This window comes from Hippoglossus hippoglossus, chromosome 9 (assembly GCF_009819705.1).
Source record: "Hippoglossus hippoglossus isolate fHipHip1 chromosome 9, fHipHip1.pri, whole genome shotgun sequence".
In the NCBI taxonomy this organism is placed as follows: Eukaryota; Metazoa; Chordata; class Actinopteri; order Pleuronectiformes; family Pleuronectidae; genus Hippoglossus; species Hippoglossus hippoglossus.
Genome location: NC_047159.1, coordinates 18,857,176 through 18,874,161, shown reverse-complemented (window position 1 = coordinate 18,874,161; position 16,986 = coordinate 18,857,176). Strand labels below are relative to the sequence as shown.

The 16,986-nt window shown below is 40.4% G+C and overlaps 3 protein-coding genes across 11 annotated transcripts in view; 1 reads left to right on the top strand and 2 right to left on the bottom strand.

The window, feature by feature from the left end:
- Window positions 1–2,999: 2,999 nt before the first annotated feature.
- Window positions 3,000–11,832, bottom strand: ewsr1b (EWS RNA-binding protein 1b). Of its 7 annotated transcripts, none has more exons than XM_034595043.1 (15): window positions 11,725–11,832; window positions 11,254–11,290; window positions 10,544–10,595; window positions 10,099–10,243; window positions 9,495–9,690; window positions 9,137–9,396; window positions 8,861–9,017; window positions 5,653–5,690; window positions 5,054–5,083; window positions 4,811–4,926; window positions 4,595–4,724; window positions 4,360–4,470; window positions 4,081–4,207; window positions 3,629–3,985; window positions 3,000–3,433 (listed from the first exon to the last, which is right to left on the bottom strand). In XM_034595043.1, exons 1-15 carry the CDS (start codon window positions 11,738–11,740, stop codon window positions 3,397–3,399), a joined length of 1,809 nt encoding a protein of 602 aa, XP_034450934.1. In that variant the 5' UTR covers window positions 11,741–11,832; the 3' UTR covers window positions 3,000–3,396. The 7 variants fall into 7 exon arrangements, with proteins under 7 accessions (XP_034450934.1, XP_034450933.1, XP_034450937.1 ...); XM_034595048.1 differs by having other exon boundaries at window positions 3,005–3,433; window positions 9,173–9,396; window positions 11,725–11,769; XM_034595045.1 differs by having other exon boundaries at window positions 3,058–3,433; window positions 10,099–10,240.
- Window positions 11,833–12,664: 832 nt separating this feature from the next.
- rhbdd3 (rhomboid domain containing 3) lies at window positions 12,665–16,163 on the top strand. Its single transcript, XM_034595052.1, has 5 exons — window positions 12,665–13,133; window positions 13,222–13,605; window positions 13,991–14,117; window positions 14,204–14,461; window positions 14,623–16,163. Exons 1-5 carry the CDS (start codon window positions 12,983–12,985, stop codon window positions 14,789–14,791), a joined length of 1,089 nt encoding a protein of 362 aa, XP_034450943.1. The 5' UTR covers window positions 12,665–12,982; the 3' UTR covers window positions 14,792–16,163.
- Window positions 15,149–16,986, bottom strand: part of emid1 (EMI domain containing 1) — a 51,660-nt gene continuing 49,822 nt past the window's right edge. For all 3 annotated transcript variants that reach the window (XM_034595050.1, XM_034595049.1, XM_034595051.1), the window contains one exon: window positions 15,149–16,396. In XM_034595050.1, the coding sequence (XP_034450941.1) occupies window positions 16,263–16,396 (134 nt within the window). In that variant the 3' untranslated portion in view covers window positions 15,149–16,262. The remainder of the gene's footprint in view (window positions 16,397–16,986) is intronic.

Here is a 16,986-nt window from a genome sequence, read left to right as displayed (position 1 = left end):
GTAACAAAAGTAAAAGTACTTATAATTCAGAAAGGTCTTTATCAGGTTGTCTTTTACGTTATTGGACTATAACTCTTTGCATTAATGTGTAATTGTATCTTGGAGGTGGAGAAATGATTAATTTAACACACTCCTTTTTAAAATATTGATCAAATGTTTCATGTAATCAATGCTGTCAAATAAGTGTAACACAGTAAGTAAATAAAAGTACACGATTTCGCAAATGTAGAAGTGAAATTGAAGTACTCCGCAAAGAAGAAAAAATACAATGTGTGTACCTCCAACAAGCATACATTTTTTGAAGTTTATTTCGATTGCTGAGACTTTTACATTTTTGTATTTTGAGTTCATAACGTTGTTGATTATATATTCATGCAGTTTTTTACACCCTGTTTTCACACCATTTTTTTATTTACTAGGACTTTGCTCACTGAGGACGTCTTTGTGTGGCCTCTTTATACCAAGTAGCCTCAAGTGATAAAAAGCATTTACAGCTGCATCTCAGTATCACGAGACAGCCACTGTGATCAGTGCAAGAATTTCCATTCCCACTCTATAATCTCACCAATGATTAAAGGATAAAATGAAGAGGGAACTGTGGTACGTTAGTTAAGCTTGAAAAGCTTTGTTTCTAAAACTTTTGCAACTTTGTGATTGATTTGTAAAAGACACTGAACAAATCAAGGATCTCAGACCTGGGAGACAGAGCCTGTAAACCCTGAGACAGCAAAAGATTAAGGATTCAAAGGGGAGATAGTGAGATAAACAAGAGATGGACAGGGTTACCCAGTCCACTCAAACAGTAGTCTGCAGCACAAGACAGTAACTAACTCATGATAAGAGAATCTAATGATAACAAAGAGAAATGTGTGTTTGTCACAGTGCACAGGTCTGTTGTTAGAGCGAGGGAGAAGCAGGATCTTTCTATAACAACTTGAATGTTGCATTAACGTGGGAAAAGTTGATTCCTCTTCTTATTCTATACATCTGAAAAACGATCAACGACCAGCATGAGAACATACGAGCAGCACAAAGTCACATAAATGATACAAGAGACTTGTCTTGATGCGAGACATATTGACTCCTCTGGAACAAACTTCAGTCAAATGTTGATGTTGAAACCTGATTTTCAGTTTTTTATGGTAAAACATCAGCAAAACTTGCCTGATGGCCTGAGGCACAGTCAGTGAGCTAAATTCCAAACAAGATGGAAGCCTTACAAGTCATATCTGAAGCACGTGATTAAAAACTAATGAATCCTATTGGCTATTTGAATACAAACTTAACCAAACCTAAGCTTTTTTAGGACTATATGATTATCTCTAGAGGTTTTAATTCTGAGAATAGTTTGAAAAGCACTGAAATACACATTCTCTTCAATTATATTGTATACCTGTAATTTCTATCTTGAAAAACTTCTGGTTGTGCCTTTAAATAAATCTTTCCACCTTCTCATTTCCCTCTTTCAACGATCCTCCGTTGGAGCGGCTCATGTACTCCCCTAATGTGCTATTGTTTGAATTAAAGCGAAGCCGGCTGCCAAGAGGGTGGTCTTGTTTTCATTTAAAAAGAGTCATGTGTCTGTTTAAGAGAGAAAGAAAGAGCATAAGAGAGAAAGAAAGAGCGAAAGAGAGGAAGGAAGGGAGGCAGCAGAGAGAGATAGAGAGAAAAAAAAGAAAAGGGGGCGAGAGGGAGAAGGTGGGGGCTGATGAGATCATTTTCTGGGCTGCGATGAATCAGCTTTTCTGTCGGTAAAGAGAGAGGGAGAGAATTCAGGGCTCTGTTAATCCACACAAGCAACTGGCCGCAGTGAATGAGAGGCACTTCAAGATCTCAGCTGTGGCAAAAGTAAGTTACAAATAAAAAACAAACCACACATGGGCATGAACCATGATGACTGTGTCTCATCGGTCTGAGGATTGTAAGGTGAGATGCTGATGTACATACACGAGCTGTTACAGAGCAACCTCTCTGTTTTTTAAATGTTCCCCCTGTGCTCTGACAGAGGTTGCCACAGGAAAGTCAAAGCTAACGTGTTCAACTGAAGCAACAAACAAGTGTCTCAACTCAGTCTTCATCAGGTCACAGCATTTTTGAACAGAATCCTAACGGCTAAACAGAGAATGCTGCAGAAGACGTTGCACAAAGGTCCAAAGGCACCAACCACACCAAGGCAATTTCCTGTATATGTAAATATACTTGGCAATAAAAAGAATTCTGATTCTGATTCTGAAAGACGTGATGTAAATGCTATAGGTAACCAAAAGAAAACATCCAAGAGCTGTAGGATGGTCTTAGTCACATGTTCGACAGATGTTTAAAAAAAATGCCATCTGTGATTAATAACAGCACTTAATGCAACTTGATTACCTTATAGGGCCATACGGCTCAATGTAAGAGGGGAATGAGAGCCATACCTGAATGAAAGTAAAATTCAAGATAAATCTTCAAGGCATTTGTGATAGCTGGGATTCCCACAAGGTCATTTTGTTGTTGTCGTCTCAGCTTATGACGAGTCTATTGGTTATAAATAAATCATGGAAGGCAGAAAATATCAGTGCCCATGTTATTTAAATCCAAACGGTAAAATCTAAAGATTCTTTAGAAACATTTGAAGTCCTGTATGTTACTGCTGTTTTGTTACGTCACTCACTTCAGTGTTTTGTATGAACAAGGTCAACAGTGTCACTGAGGCAAAGCTCCTGTGGAGTATCAATCTGATTCCTGAGCTGCAACCGCACAAGTTTCAGTCAAACCGGCACCACCTACTGGCAGGAAGAGCAACTGCAGCAGCTGTGCTCCACCTAAGTCAGTACCTACACACCAAGTATTCAACTGATCGAATCCTGTGAATGGGACAGAGGAGACTGCTTCCATCATCTCTTATAGTGAGATTCAAGGTATGTGACACATGGCAGCATGTAACTGTAATGACATTTACACACAACTGCTTTTTGCACAACTTCCAAAGAGACTGATTAAACAAACCCATTCAGGCATTTTCCTTTATGAATTTATTTTGTAAACTTGAGTATATTTAACATCACAAAGACGTCAAAATCGGTAAAATTTTATTTCCCAAATTTGCCATAATACAATTGTCACTTATGGGAAAGGGGAGGCAATTATGTAAATGAATGAAAAATATTGCAGTTTACAATACAAAGTGAAAACTAATATCCATTTTAAAAAAAGCAACAACAAAAAAAACATGCACAATACAAGATGCAGCATAAACATGGAATACTAAACTTAAAAAAAAATATATGGAAACAATTTGAAACTGCACAGGATGTTTGACAGCAGTTCTATAACCATTGGAATATGGAATCATAAATTAAAAATCTGCGCCTTAAAAATCAAATTCCACAAGAGGAACGGTCATGAAGTTGTCCTTCAGTAGGGTCGTTCTCTGCGCTCCGGGCGATGGTCCCTTTAACAAAGTAAAGACAAGTGGTCAATGACAGACCTGAGCAACTTGCATGACTGGTTTGAACTCGGTTTTGGTCAGACATTTTCATTCTGGCTCTCTTTTCCCAATTGCATCTAAAATTATAATTGTGGCCAGTCATCTTGGCATTACTAAATACTGACAATTATTGAGTAGTTTAAAGGAACATAAATCTACCTCATTTCCATCTTGCCACCTGGTGGGCCCATTCCTCTTCCACCTCTGCCACCCATTCGGTCCATGGGCGGTCCTCCACGCCCAGCCCCACGAAAGCCTCCCCTATCCATTCCACCGCGTCCTCTGAATCCACCACGGTCGCCTCCCCAGCCTCCACGGAAACCTCCAGGGCCACCTGGGCCCCCTGCTCCTGCTGGCCCACCGCGGTCCATACCTCTGCCTCCACGCATTCCCATTCCACCTCTGCCACGGTCTCCACCAGGGGGAAATGGAGGTCCACCGCCTAACCCTTCTGGTTTGGGAGCTTTGCACTGGTTACATTCCATTCTCCAGGCAAAGTTCTGGTTACTACAACCCCTGAAGACACAAAAAAATTACATTACAAACTTATCTTCGTAACAGGGGAGGAAAAAGGTTTAAAGTGGACTTTGAACCATGAAAGGAATACATACGGGTTTGGACACTCCCAGTCGCCAGCTCTTTGCTGCATGTTGCCTCCTGTGGGTCCACCTCTGCCCATTCCACGTGGACCACCTCGTACCCCGAACCCTCCACGGTCTCCTCCGCGGCCCATCATACCTAATCAGATGAGGAAATTACGTGATTTTCAAAATATTATTGCTGTATTGACACTTGCTACAAACTAGTAACTGAAAGTTGTTTCCAGCAGCGAGAATATCCCCCTAAATAATCCAAAACCCGAAAAACTACATGAAACAAAAGACAAGTACCTCCACGGCCCATCATGCCGTCTCGCATGGGCATGCCCCCTCTCATTCCACCCATCATGGGTTTCCTGCGTGCCATGGATACCTTGAGCCTTCTGCCTTGGAACTCCTTTCCTAAAATTAAGAATATGAAGATAAAAAAATAAACAACCATTCATAAATCATATTTTTGGTGCAATCACATTTATGTATACTCAATGTTTTTTTTAAAGTTTGATGTACAGTCATTCAAACATACCATCAAAGTGCTCCACTGCCGCTTTAGCACAGACCGGCTCCTCGTAGGACAGAGTGGCATCTCCCTTGGGCTTTCCCGAGTCCTTGTCTGTGTATATGTTAATGGCTGGCTGGCCGAGTCTGCGGTTCATCTAACACACAATGACAATTTGGTTTTAGTTTCCACATTATTTTGCTTCCATCAACATTCAGGGTGAATGTGTGTGAATAATCTTACCCTGATCGGACCGACGTGTTTGAAGAATTCGGCCATTTCCTCCAGGTTTGCCTTCTCAGACAACCCTGTGATGTAGATGGTGCTGTTCTCAGAGTCATCCTGCTCTTCAGGGCGTCCTACATCATATACAAAACAAAACAAAACACAATGCAACCGTTTCCTAATATCACTTCAAGAAATGTGTTTCAGTGTGTGAAACACTAACGTCAAGAGCAACAAGGGGTTAAGTGAGAGACAACTCACCCATTTCACGCTCGTCGCCGCTCATTGGTCCTGTAGTCCATCAATTCAGAGGGAGAGAAACAAATTGAAAGAAGTCAGTGTGTGCGCATCTTCAGTCAACACCTCAGTACTACAACAGATAATCCAGACACCTTCTTATAGACTCCGTCAGACGTATTGGGAAGTTGATCATGGCTCCTTATGGTACACCACAATTCCCAGTGATATATTGAATCGAAAAAGAGAACACCTCAGACCCTTTGGCAAATAATTGTGTGTCATTTGAAAAGCCTCTAAGACCAGTACGAAATCCTCAAAAAAGAAGAACAAAACTCAGGCTTGAGATTTGTCAAAAGCAGTAACGGACATGTTTGAGCGAAAATTTCTCATTAACCTGTCAAAAACTTGCTGTCAGACCATAAGCAGTGATTGAATTATACCAAGTACCCCAGAGAAAATGGTCACAGGCTTTGAAATAAAAAAAATTGCCCCAATATTTTCAGACGTGTTCATAAATTTTGAATACCACAATGTAAAAGACACATCAATACTTGAAGCATATTTGCTCAAAAAGTGTAAGGCTTTTAAAGGACTAACCAGTGTGATACTCGTTAACTTACCACCAGGCTTACTGAAGCCACCTCTGTCTCCAGCGCCGCTATGGGGGAATAAATGGAGATATGAAGGCGTTTTCCCCTTTTACAGCCACTTCCATGGCTCGAGCAAAGTGGCTTGATTGAGGGAGTAATCATAACATTCTAGCTAATCGAACAGCAGCTAAAACCCCCCCCAAAATCATAAATACACAGTTTAATTGAAGGTATATGTATTACGTATGTGCCATTCCTTTACAAGCTTAGTACAATCTAAGTGACAGTATATTAGTGGATACATCTGTGCAAAAAATATATATTAATGGCTAACATTGTTTTTTACTACCTTTGAAAATGTAACAAAACCCAAACATTTGTACAGAGAAATGATTTCAGATGCATTGATATTTGTAGTCGTGCCCAGACCCAAGCAAACACCCCAATAACATTAGCTCTGACAAATGTTATACCTCATTCAGAAATGTATACAAAAAAAAGGTAAAAATACAATGCATCTGAAATTTCACAACAATATCAGGTGATCACATTCACCAGGTAATTAAATAAAAAATTACAATTATACAATGTTCAAGAAAAAACACCAAAAATTATTTTTACTGCGTTTACCAAGGTTATGTTAAATAAAAGAAAAACAAACACTGGCAAACCAATGAATATCACCATCATGCTAATAAAAACCACCATCCTCAGTTCTTGAAAAAAGGCAGACCCCCGAATCTTTGTTTAAGCTCCCTCCTGTTGCTTAAGCGGGCGGCTCTGTACTCAGTACAGATACTTTTTAGAGAAAAGATGGTTTTAAATGGCTCTCAGTGTTACCTGTACGGTATAAATGTGACAAAGCATGTTAAAAAAGTGCTCAAAGAATGTGATCAAACATTTGTATTCCAAACCACAAAAAACAATTTTAAACATTTCAAAATGACATGTGCACCCCCCCTCCCCCCAGAAAAGAAATACACCTGTGCAAATCTAAAACTTTGCTAAAATGCTAAAGTATAAAAGCTTCTATGCTACAGCTGCATTTGTTTATTAATTCCTATTCATGCCATTTGTTTTTATGTATTCTGGTTTACAACTGCTTTAGTAAGTTAGTTAGTAACGAGTTACTTCGTTTGAGTACTGTATTGTATAAAATTTCCGGCAGTGACTAAAAACGGCCTACCTGTGTGTTCACTGTACCAAAAACCATAAGATACAAGTCATCTCTGCGCCACCAAGAAACCGTTGAACCAGAAAAGTCTAAAAGAACGTGAGGAACCGATGATTCAAGGACCCTTTGACCAAAATCTCAGCCAAGACTTAAAAAAACAACCTTTCCCAGTAACAAATCTTAAAAGATGTAAACTTATGTGGTCAAGTGCTTCTGTACACTTTGAGATGTCAAAGTTCCTTTTTCAACCATATAAAATGTTTTCATGTTTTAGTTTTACATAAGTCCTTACAAATATAAACCAAAGCAAATGCCCAATACATTCTGATCACCTTAATACGTCTGGACTGTTACGCAATAATTAAAATCCTGTTTATTGAGTTGAATGTTAGTCAATCTGATTTGGGGTTGGGTCAAACCTTTGTTTAAACAAACTATTAAAATGCACGATATATCAATTTGACTGGCATCTCAATAAGGGCACCCGAGTGTCAAGGACCATCTCAATTGAGTTCTAATTTCATTGTCATGAGGGATACACATCTACATAAAATACAAAAAAGGTGCTATACACCTGAAAACCAGTTTGGTAGCCAGTGTGAGATTAGATTGGGTCACACTACACCCAGTGTGGAGGTCCCTTCACCAATAAAACCGCTAAGATATTGTGACAGTAAACATATTCTCTGTCAAGTCACGTATTTTCCCATGTTGTTTGGCATCACTATAACCGTTTTTACCTTTGAATTTTGTCATGGAGGTGATACACCACAAAACACTGCCAGTACATGGTTGGCAAATATAGAAACGGAATGTGTTAGAAAGACAAATGTGATTTATATCAAATTTGCTTTCGATTTCTATTGACCTGAATGTTACATTTACAGTTTCCACTTGAGAATTTTAGCTTGGCTGAATGTTGAAACTTCGACCACAAAAACACATTTAACAGATTTCACAACTTCTTTTAGTACAATAGATGGTATAAATTGATGTCTTGATATCTTCTAAGACCAAGGTTGATGCAACAGGCACAAAATTCGTTGAGAAACTTAAAAACGGGCTAGTTCCTCATTATCTTTGCCTCTTTGTAGTTGATGTGCTGTAATAGCACATCCGATTCCACCATTTCCATGGTGCCATTATTCCTTGTTGTGCTTCTTCCTTGGGCCACTCAACCAAGAACAAATGCTTATTGCCTGTGACAGCCTCCCAAAAACCAGACAAAACAAGTGAAGGTGTCTGTAAGTAAAGAAAAACCTTTTCACGGGGAAATAATTTGACTCAAATATTGCACTTGAGTAAAGATGCAACAAAAACGCCCTGTATGAGGTCTAATAATAAATTATTTTGAATCCAAATGCTGTATGGTTTAGTTTTTCACAACAAACTAAAATTAAAGGACTTTAGCACCACAATAATTGAAAAAAGTCTGCAGAACTTCTGCAACACCTGGTTTCATTCTCCTTTAACCATTGGTTTGTGAATAACGCAACACGGTGAAAAACTGACCTGAGGGGGTATTGTTGAATGTTTGAACCTTCCTTAGTAAAAACCCATCATAATTTTGATTTAATAGGATACACTTCCCTTGTAAATACAGTTCTATCACATTTCCTGACCAACCATGGATCCTTCTCAGTAACCCAGAAACTATTTAAATTATGTTCTAGGAAATAAGCTATTCAATCTAAATGTTTATGCACAGGAATCTGATAAGATTTACAAAGAGAGACAGACCTTGATCTTACCTTCGGCCAAATGAGAGGCAGGGTTGAGAGAAACTGAACGACAACAGCTACAATTTCTGCCATCGACAGCATGTACTACATCTCTCAGTCCTTGGACATTATAGGAGAGACCCATCATTTACCAGCACTGACTGCTGGCAAATCATTATTACCTTTCCATTTTTAGAAGAATGAAGTATAATACATTGAATGTTTATTATTTTGATTATTCCAACTGTTTTCATTGGGAATTGTCTCAACCCTGCCCCAAATGGCCACAGCACCTGTAGAGTTAAAATACATTTGAGGTTAGGTGCTAAGGAAATACACTTACCCCATGCCACGACCCATGCCGCGCCCACGGTGCATCATTCCACCACGATCAAAGCCTTCCCTGCCGGGGCCCCTGCTCTCCCCTGAACCTGAGTACCTTGAAGACTCAGAGCCAGAGTAACCAGAACCACTACCCTGGCCATCCTGTCTGTAATTATCTAAAAAGAAGAGCACAAAAGCATTAAAACTAAGTCAATGGTTGTCTACAGTGAGATATTAATGTATGAATGCCCATTATAAAACCACAGTTCAGCCAGGTGTGAAAAGCAAGGCGTACTGTAATGGTTGGACTGGTTGTAACTCGGTGGTCCACCTTGTTGGCCATACTGATTGGCTGGAGGTTGTCCGTAGGAGCCAGCAGCCTGCGGGGGGTAAGCAGGAGGAGCCTGTGACTGCTGCTGGGTCTGCTGCTGGTACCCTGGCTGCTGGCTGTAGCTTGCCTGCTGGGCCTGGTAACCAGCCTGTTGCTGCCCATATCCTGCTGGCGCGGTGTAGCTACTTTGGCTGTAACTAGCCGGCTGGCCGTTAGCATTGTAACTGGTAGAGACAAAGCAAGACAGATCATATGTTTAAGAGCTATGGCCATACTTGTGGAATGTCTGTTGTAATTTAGTTCATAAATGGGGAGTTCATACCTCTGTGGTGTAGTGGGAGCGGCCTGCTGGCCATAACCTGGGTAAGCAGACTGGGCAGTATAGCCTGGCTGAGAACCATAAGATTGGGAAGCAGCTGGAGCAGCAGCAGCTGGAGTGCTATCATAACCACTTGCTCCATAACCCTGGGCGGACGATGAGTAGCTGTGAGTGGTAGACTGAGCAGCAGGATAGCCAGCTGTGGAAACCACAATTAGAAAAAGATTGTTAAGATTTCTGGGGTGTGACAAACCGATGAACCCAAAACCTGCTCACATCGCAGAGAATCATGATGGCGAAAGAGAATTTACTGTTCACATTTTCTAGTAGACAGGTTAGACCGGCTTGTTCAGATAAATATACAAATGCTGGTCAGTTAAGCAACCTCTTTTACATACAAAACTGTATGTATAGCAGCCACACAATAAAAACCCATTAGTAGCATATGACTTTGTTTTAATAACTTCTTGTATGCTTAATAGGCATCTATACTTGATTAAATAAATAAAGAACTCATGAATGGGCCTGCCACCTATTTGTCATGTCCAACACAATCCATACCATGTATTTCTAAGCAGAGCCACGTCTCTCTGCTTTAATAACTGACCTGAAGCTGGTTGGCCATAGGAGGATCCATACTGCTGTTGCTGCTGCTGAGGGTAGCCTCCAGCAGCAGGAGTTGTCTGGTGTAGCTGCCTGTCAGCCGCTGCAGGTTGGGCATATGATCCATAATTCTGCTGGCCATAGCTCTGCTGAAAAGATAATTAGAGTATGTTAGCTGACAGGTAGAATAAAGATCTTAAAGACAAAGACTGATACACAATACATTTCACATTTGTACACACTGTACAACTTGAACATTGTAGATGGTTGTGTAAACTTCTTTTATCCACCCCCTTAAATATGAGCACAGCGTCAATTTATATATACATACATATATACTTTTAAATTATTTTGTGTTTTAAACAAATATTATCACAATATTAACAAATTCGCTTGACACATAAAAGCCAGCTACAGTCAAACAACTACTTAGGCATGTAGAATCTCACCTGTGCAGACTGTCCATAAGTTTGTGAGGGCTGCGCAGCATAAGATGCATACCTGTAAAAACACAAACCACAGAGTTAACTCACCTGCAGTAGTTGTGGAGGAAGTACTTAGGAGTAAAAATACCACTACAACTCAAAGTGATGTACACAAAAACTCAGTGTCTGAGCTACTTTTAACTACTTCATATATAGTTAGCTAGTGGTTCCTTATCATATGGGATATAGGTCACTGTGAAAGGTCAACACACCGACTCGATGGTAGAACTTAGAGCAGTGCGATAAGGCTAAAAGCTTTATCGAGATTAAACTATACAGATCAGTCAATGCCAATTATTATCAATGTCATCCAGTTTTTTTCCTGTTAAACATTTTACAAATCTGAGGATGATCACATGTGTTATAGATCCTCACTGCCCATGTACAATAAACCTTTATTACTATTGATAAACTTGCCCAGCTCTAGCTTAGATTCATAAATCTGTTTTCAGTTTGACCTTCTGGTGAAATATTGGGTTAGTCACTAGAGGCCACCACCCAAAAATGTTAGGAACGAATATTGAAATCTTAACCTATGGAGCTCTTTTCCTAGTAAAATCTTACTCTGACAAGTAACTAGTATATAAAATGTATATTATGTAGTGGAGTGAAAAGGACAACATGCATCTTAATTGTACTTAAATCCGTGTAACGAGTGAACGTGGTGATCTTACCCCTGCTGGGCGCTGGTCTGGTTGTACGAGCTGTAATCTGGAACAACAGAGGACATGTTTGTTAGCTCACCACATTCAAACAAAGCGCTCTGAGCGCGCCACACACACACACACATACCGGTAGTGAGGTCGCCATTCAACCACAGCACCGCGACGCTCACCAAAACAACACTACGCTTCGAAACCGACTATAATGTGCGGTTAACAGATACATTTGCTCAAATCTGAAAATAATCCGCGTCTGTTTGCAGAAATAAACAGACAGAAAATAACCGCGACGACGCGAGGAGCTAGCACGACTAGGCCCCTGTGCCTGGCGCTAGCTAAGCCTCGCGATGTCCCATTTTACATCATCAAAAACCCGGATTACACACATTATGTCTTTAAATTAACCAAATCATTTCTTTAAAAATACATCGAAGCACATGATTTCTTTAAACTCCGTGTAAAATTGCACAATTGTTCCCTCACCTGGAGCCGACGCCATTTCAGTGTATCTGCGCAGGACGACTGGACAGAGCTGAGTGCCGGGAGGAGAGCGTCTCTTCACGAGCACCGCGAGATATCGCGAGAGTTGGGAAGCGATGTGGCGTCACAGGGGCAGGGAGCCGGAAGTGTTTCCAGTGGTGATGGAACTTCAACCATTACACAACTTCAGCCATTCATAATAATTGTTCTAAAAATTCTTATGATTATGTTCGTTATCATTATATTATTTTATTTAATTTGTGCATAATGTGCCTTGTTATTGGGTTTATTTGTCATGATTTCAACGCCTTGATATTTGTACGATTCAAGTTTTAAAAAAAAAACCGGCCAGGTTCATCACTTTTTTGGGTCCCCTTAAAACATAAGAAATTAAATCAATTTTTTTTTGCATATTTCTCGAATACAAAGAACCCCCAAATCCTGATCATGTATACCCAATTTTGAGTTTAAGTTGATCGTATTTTTAAATCCTTGGTACAGAGTTTGAATTTTGTTTTTTCTACAAGCACAAACTTTGAAGTGAAATTATTATATGGTAGTTATGCCATTATATGGTATATTACAATGTTAATTATTGGTAATTATTATAATTGCCCGACTATAATAAAAATAACTCAAATAAATCCTAGGCAAACTTTAATTTAAAGGGTGATCAGTGTAGATTCAGGGTGATGAAATTAAGTTCTTGTATCTATTAAATTATAAACATGACATCCTGTCTCCTTGCTCTCATCCTGCAGGTATCAGAGTTGTACGGCCACTCTACTATTATTATTATTATTGTTGTTGTTGCTGTTGTTGTTAACGAACAGATTTAACAACAAATGGTTACAGCACAAATAATAAAGTGTTGACCTACCTGCAGTGTGTCCAGTAGGTGGCAGTAATGCGCCTTTACGCTAAATTGCCAGCTGCTACACAAAGAAGAAACGTAACATAGTCAGGAAGTGAACGTGTGTAAACATTTCCACACTGGGAGGTTTCTTATTTATAACATTTAAAACATTTATTACTCTAGTTTCAAGGATTTTATCATCGCAGAACACAGTTGTTGAACTCGGAGACTCTTCTTAGGGGTTCAGTACCGTTGGCAGAGAAGATGTGACGAGACATAGAGGACTTTTCATCCAGTTGTAGTTTAATGAATATTACTGAAGAATACAGCTCTTCATCTATAGCTAGCCTTTCCATTTCTGTATGAGGACCAGTGAGAGGACAAACCCCAGCTGATCTTTAAACCATGTGGTCAGTGTGGTTCTGGTTTGGATCAGATCGTCCTGGTTTCTGTGTGGGAACCTGCTCATGGATAATCCTCATGCTGCTGCTGTATGCTGGGGGCATCCAGGGGAGTCTCAGCCCGGGTCCCAACGGAGACTTCCCGAGGCTCAGAGGTAAATGTCCTGGCTGGTTTTTAATCATAATGCAGACCTGATGTTTCAGTGTTGATGAAATCACGACACATTCTCTCTTTCTCCTCAGATGTGTTCCTGTACGCCCTGAGTCACGATGAGCTGCCCTCTCTGCTGGTCAGTGTGGCTCTCCTGCTGCTGTGTGGACCCAGTCAGGAGCGTCGATGGGGAACAGTCACCTTCCTCGCCCTCTCCATCCTGACCATGACCATATTACCTCTTCTCTACACCCTGGTCCTCTTCGTCGGTGGCGGAGAAGCGAGTAGGATCTGTGGTTACTCCGCCGTCCAGTTGACCCTGTTCACAGCTCAGTGTCGTCAGGTGAAGCAGAGGAGGGTGCTGAGGTTTTTTCCAGTCTGGTTTCTTCCCTGGATCATTCTGCTGGCTGGGTTACTGCTGCTGCCGTCAACACCTGCCCTGCTCCACTTCTGTGCAATATGCATCGGACATAACTGTATCCTTTCCTTTTCAGACAAAGTTAACCTCACTAAACCAAATATAATACCCTTTTCTTTCCCTTGATGGATGCCTAAACAATTAACAATTTACAACTTTATCATTGTTATTGGGAAACAGAAATAAATGTTTAGGGGACTGGTGTTTGAGTGTGTGCAATTTAGTGCAGATCCAAATAAAAGTCTGGATCTAGTGAATTTCAATGTAGTTTCATAAGGGGACTGTTGGGCCTTGGCAGAGGTATAGACTCTACTGAATGACATTCTAGTTGATATGTTGTAATTGATTAAATAACCCATATATAGGTGTCATTTGTTATTAAGGGTTTGAGCCAACGTGTGCACTTATTCACCAAATCTATGATTACTTAATACACCTCTCAGATCGTCAGCCCTTCATTGGGACGTTACAGGAGCTGGAGGAGGCCCAGGTCTTGGACTTCATTCCTGATTGGGCCTATGTTTCCACATCAGCGAGGTTCAGATTACCCACCTACACTTCCTCACCGAGGTGCGATTCATCTCATCCATAGCAAAGTCTCACTGAACATCAGCAGTTGCAGATTTTTAAGATTTCATCATCCTCTGTTATCACGGATCTAGATCCCCGTCTCGGATCCCACCTGTAGATCAGGCTGCTGCTGCTCCCCCCAGGAGGGACCCCGCCGCTCTGAACCACCACCCCTGGAGCCAGCCGTTGCCTCCCTGGATAATAGAGGAGTCTGCTGCACTGTCTGAAGCAGAGGTTCTGGAGGCGCAGATGCTGAGAGCAGGGATACTGGCCTCCTTACAGGATGCTCCTGATGACCCTGATGCTAAAGTGGAAGTTCCTAAATCATCCGTCTCCTCGTTGCGGTGAGTGAGAATTTAATATCCTCATGTATATCATGTTAAATGTTGTGTGAATTGGCAGGTTTATCTGTTTTTACACTTTAAACCGCTCACATAACATTGGAAATACATTTTTAATTTGTGGATTAATCCTCATTCACTAAAACACCAGTGTTTCCTCTCAGACTCCAGCAGCTGGAGAAGATGGGCTTCCCCACAGAGAAAGCTGTTGTTGCATTAGCAGCTTCAAAACAGCTAGATGGCGCCATCTCTTTGCTTATTGATGACAGAGTCGGGGAACAAGCCGTGATGGTTTCCAAGGGGAAGAGTCCTCTGCCTCCACAGAGCACCTAGACACCTCACACTCCCGGACTGAGTCTGTGACACTATTTGCACATATGCAGTGAACTTTACATAATAATGCTTGGGTTTTGCTGAGCTTCAACATTGTTTAATTTTCCCTGTGGGCCTCTTGTTGAACTGTTTTAATGATCGGATCTCCAGTGGGTCTGTTTTAGTGGAGTTGTTCTTCCTCCACAACTGTGAGTTTAATTTAGTGTGAATGCAAATGTGATGATTGGACAGAACTTCTGTATTTACACATAAAATGCACATTGGAGAGAGTGGATGTAATTTATCAACATTGTGATGGTGTGTGAAAAAAACATTGTTGAAACACAAATGAAGATGTGACCCAATTAAAAAAAAAACAACAATGAACATTATTTTATTACACCGATCATCTAGACAGGATTATCTTAACACAATAACACATTTGCATGAAAATAAAGTTCAAAAATATGAAATGGTTACACAACAGTATACAAAATAAACTACAAATGCTCATTATTTAAATAGTTTCACAATAAGTTTGATATAAGATGAAAAAACAATTATCAAGTCTTTTCATCAGGACAGTTTAAGCAGTTTACCAACACAGTAGTGGTAAAAACAGGTTCAAGTTCCAGTAACAGATTTGCTATTTTCTTGTGTGTGTTAAAAGAGGGTGAAATGGACAGTCAGAATGCAACATCATGATCGTTTCAATTGATATGCAGCCAAATTCAAATGCTAATATTTGTGCATTTGCAAAGATTAAATGCAAATATATTATTGTTTATTGATCCACTTCATCAGTGTGGACTTCAAGGGGGAAAAACACTCACACCAGAAAACCACAAATCACTGTCAGCAACATGTATCTCAGTTAGAGTAGAGATGACTTCATTTTTTAGTGCACTACATAACATTGAGTTAAACAATATGATAGAAGTATAACAAAAACTAATACTAGAAGAAGAGGTTTGTTTATGTAATTGTGTCCTGCAAACTGCACATGCTCAATACACTTAAATAATGGAATCTCGTCAGGTTGCAGTTACATAGAGAAAGCATTAGAAACTCAAATCCAGTCTCTTTGCTCACATCTGATTCCTCCTTCAAATTATTACTCTAAATGACCCTTATTGTCCAGAACTGTGTACTCGAGGAGCACATCAGATTTTCCTTTTCAAACATGATCTGAGGCTTCAGTTCTGTAGCCAAAGAAAATGAGACACCGAGAGGGGGCTGCTGGGTGTATTTTGTATAGATAAAGAGTGTAGTTATGGCAACAGGTGGGTGGGTGGGGGGTCAAGCTAGTTCTCCAGTTCCCGATAGAGGAGGAGTATTGTGGAGTATCAGTGGAGTTTCCCTGAGGTGTCCCCCCCCCATCCTAAATCTGACGGTATCAGATACGGTCTAAATCTGTTGAGTGCCGATGAGACCTATAGGAGGGGGAATTCAACCCAGCCCGTGATCCTCAGGGTGAGCGGGGGGGTGGGGGCTACTTCCCTCGAACCTTGGTGTCGGAGGACAGAGGAGAAGCGAGTCGATATGGAAGCGCACCTGCTCGTTTATCTCTGTAGAAACTAGGGGAGGCTGTGCCAAACGGTCCATCCCCAGACCCTAGATCAGGCTCTGTTGAAGAAAGACAGCAGTTGGAACGGGGCCTCCCTGTCTATCAGTGTGTGTGTGTGTGTGTGTGTGAACATGTGCACTGTGTCGTCCTGAGTCAAGTCTGCTCTAAAGTATCTACAGTGCGTCATGAGTGGGTGCTTTGAGATGCCAAGATCGTTGACTGCTTGATATTTCTTTCTTGATAAATGGCAATTAATTGATCATCAAAATTCTGAATTATTTTCTACAGTTTGATTTCATTGACTAATCACTACAGCAGTACTGCTTCGACTAACATACTTTACATCTATTGGTACATGTAAACCTACAAAACATGATTACGCAAGATTTATCTTGATCTTAACATTAAAGCCTGTAAAACTTGGTTTAAAATCTTAAAAACATTCACGACGATATAACAAAGTTAAAAACAATCTTAGGTTTAATTAATTTAAGGAGTTGAGTTTATTTAGTGTTGATCCTCTTCAGCAGGTCTGTTTGTGTTTTGTTTGATCACATTGAATGGATGGTGTTGGTCATGTAAGCAACCAAACAACACTGAAAAACGAAAATGATTTGTCAACTTGAAAAACTGTTAGTAACACACAAAA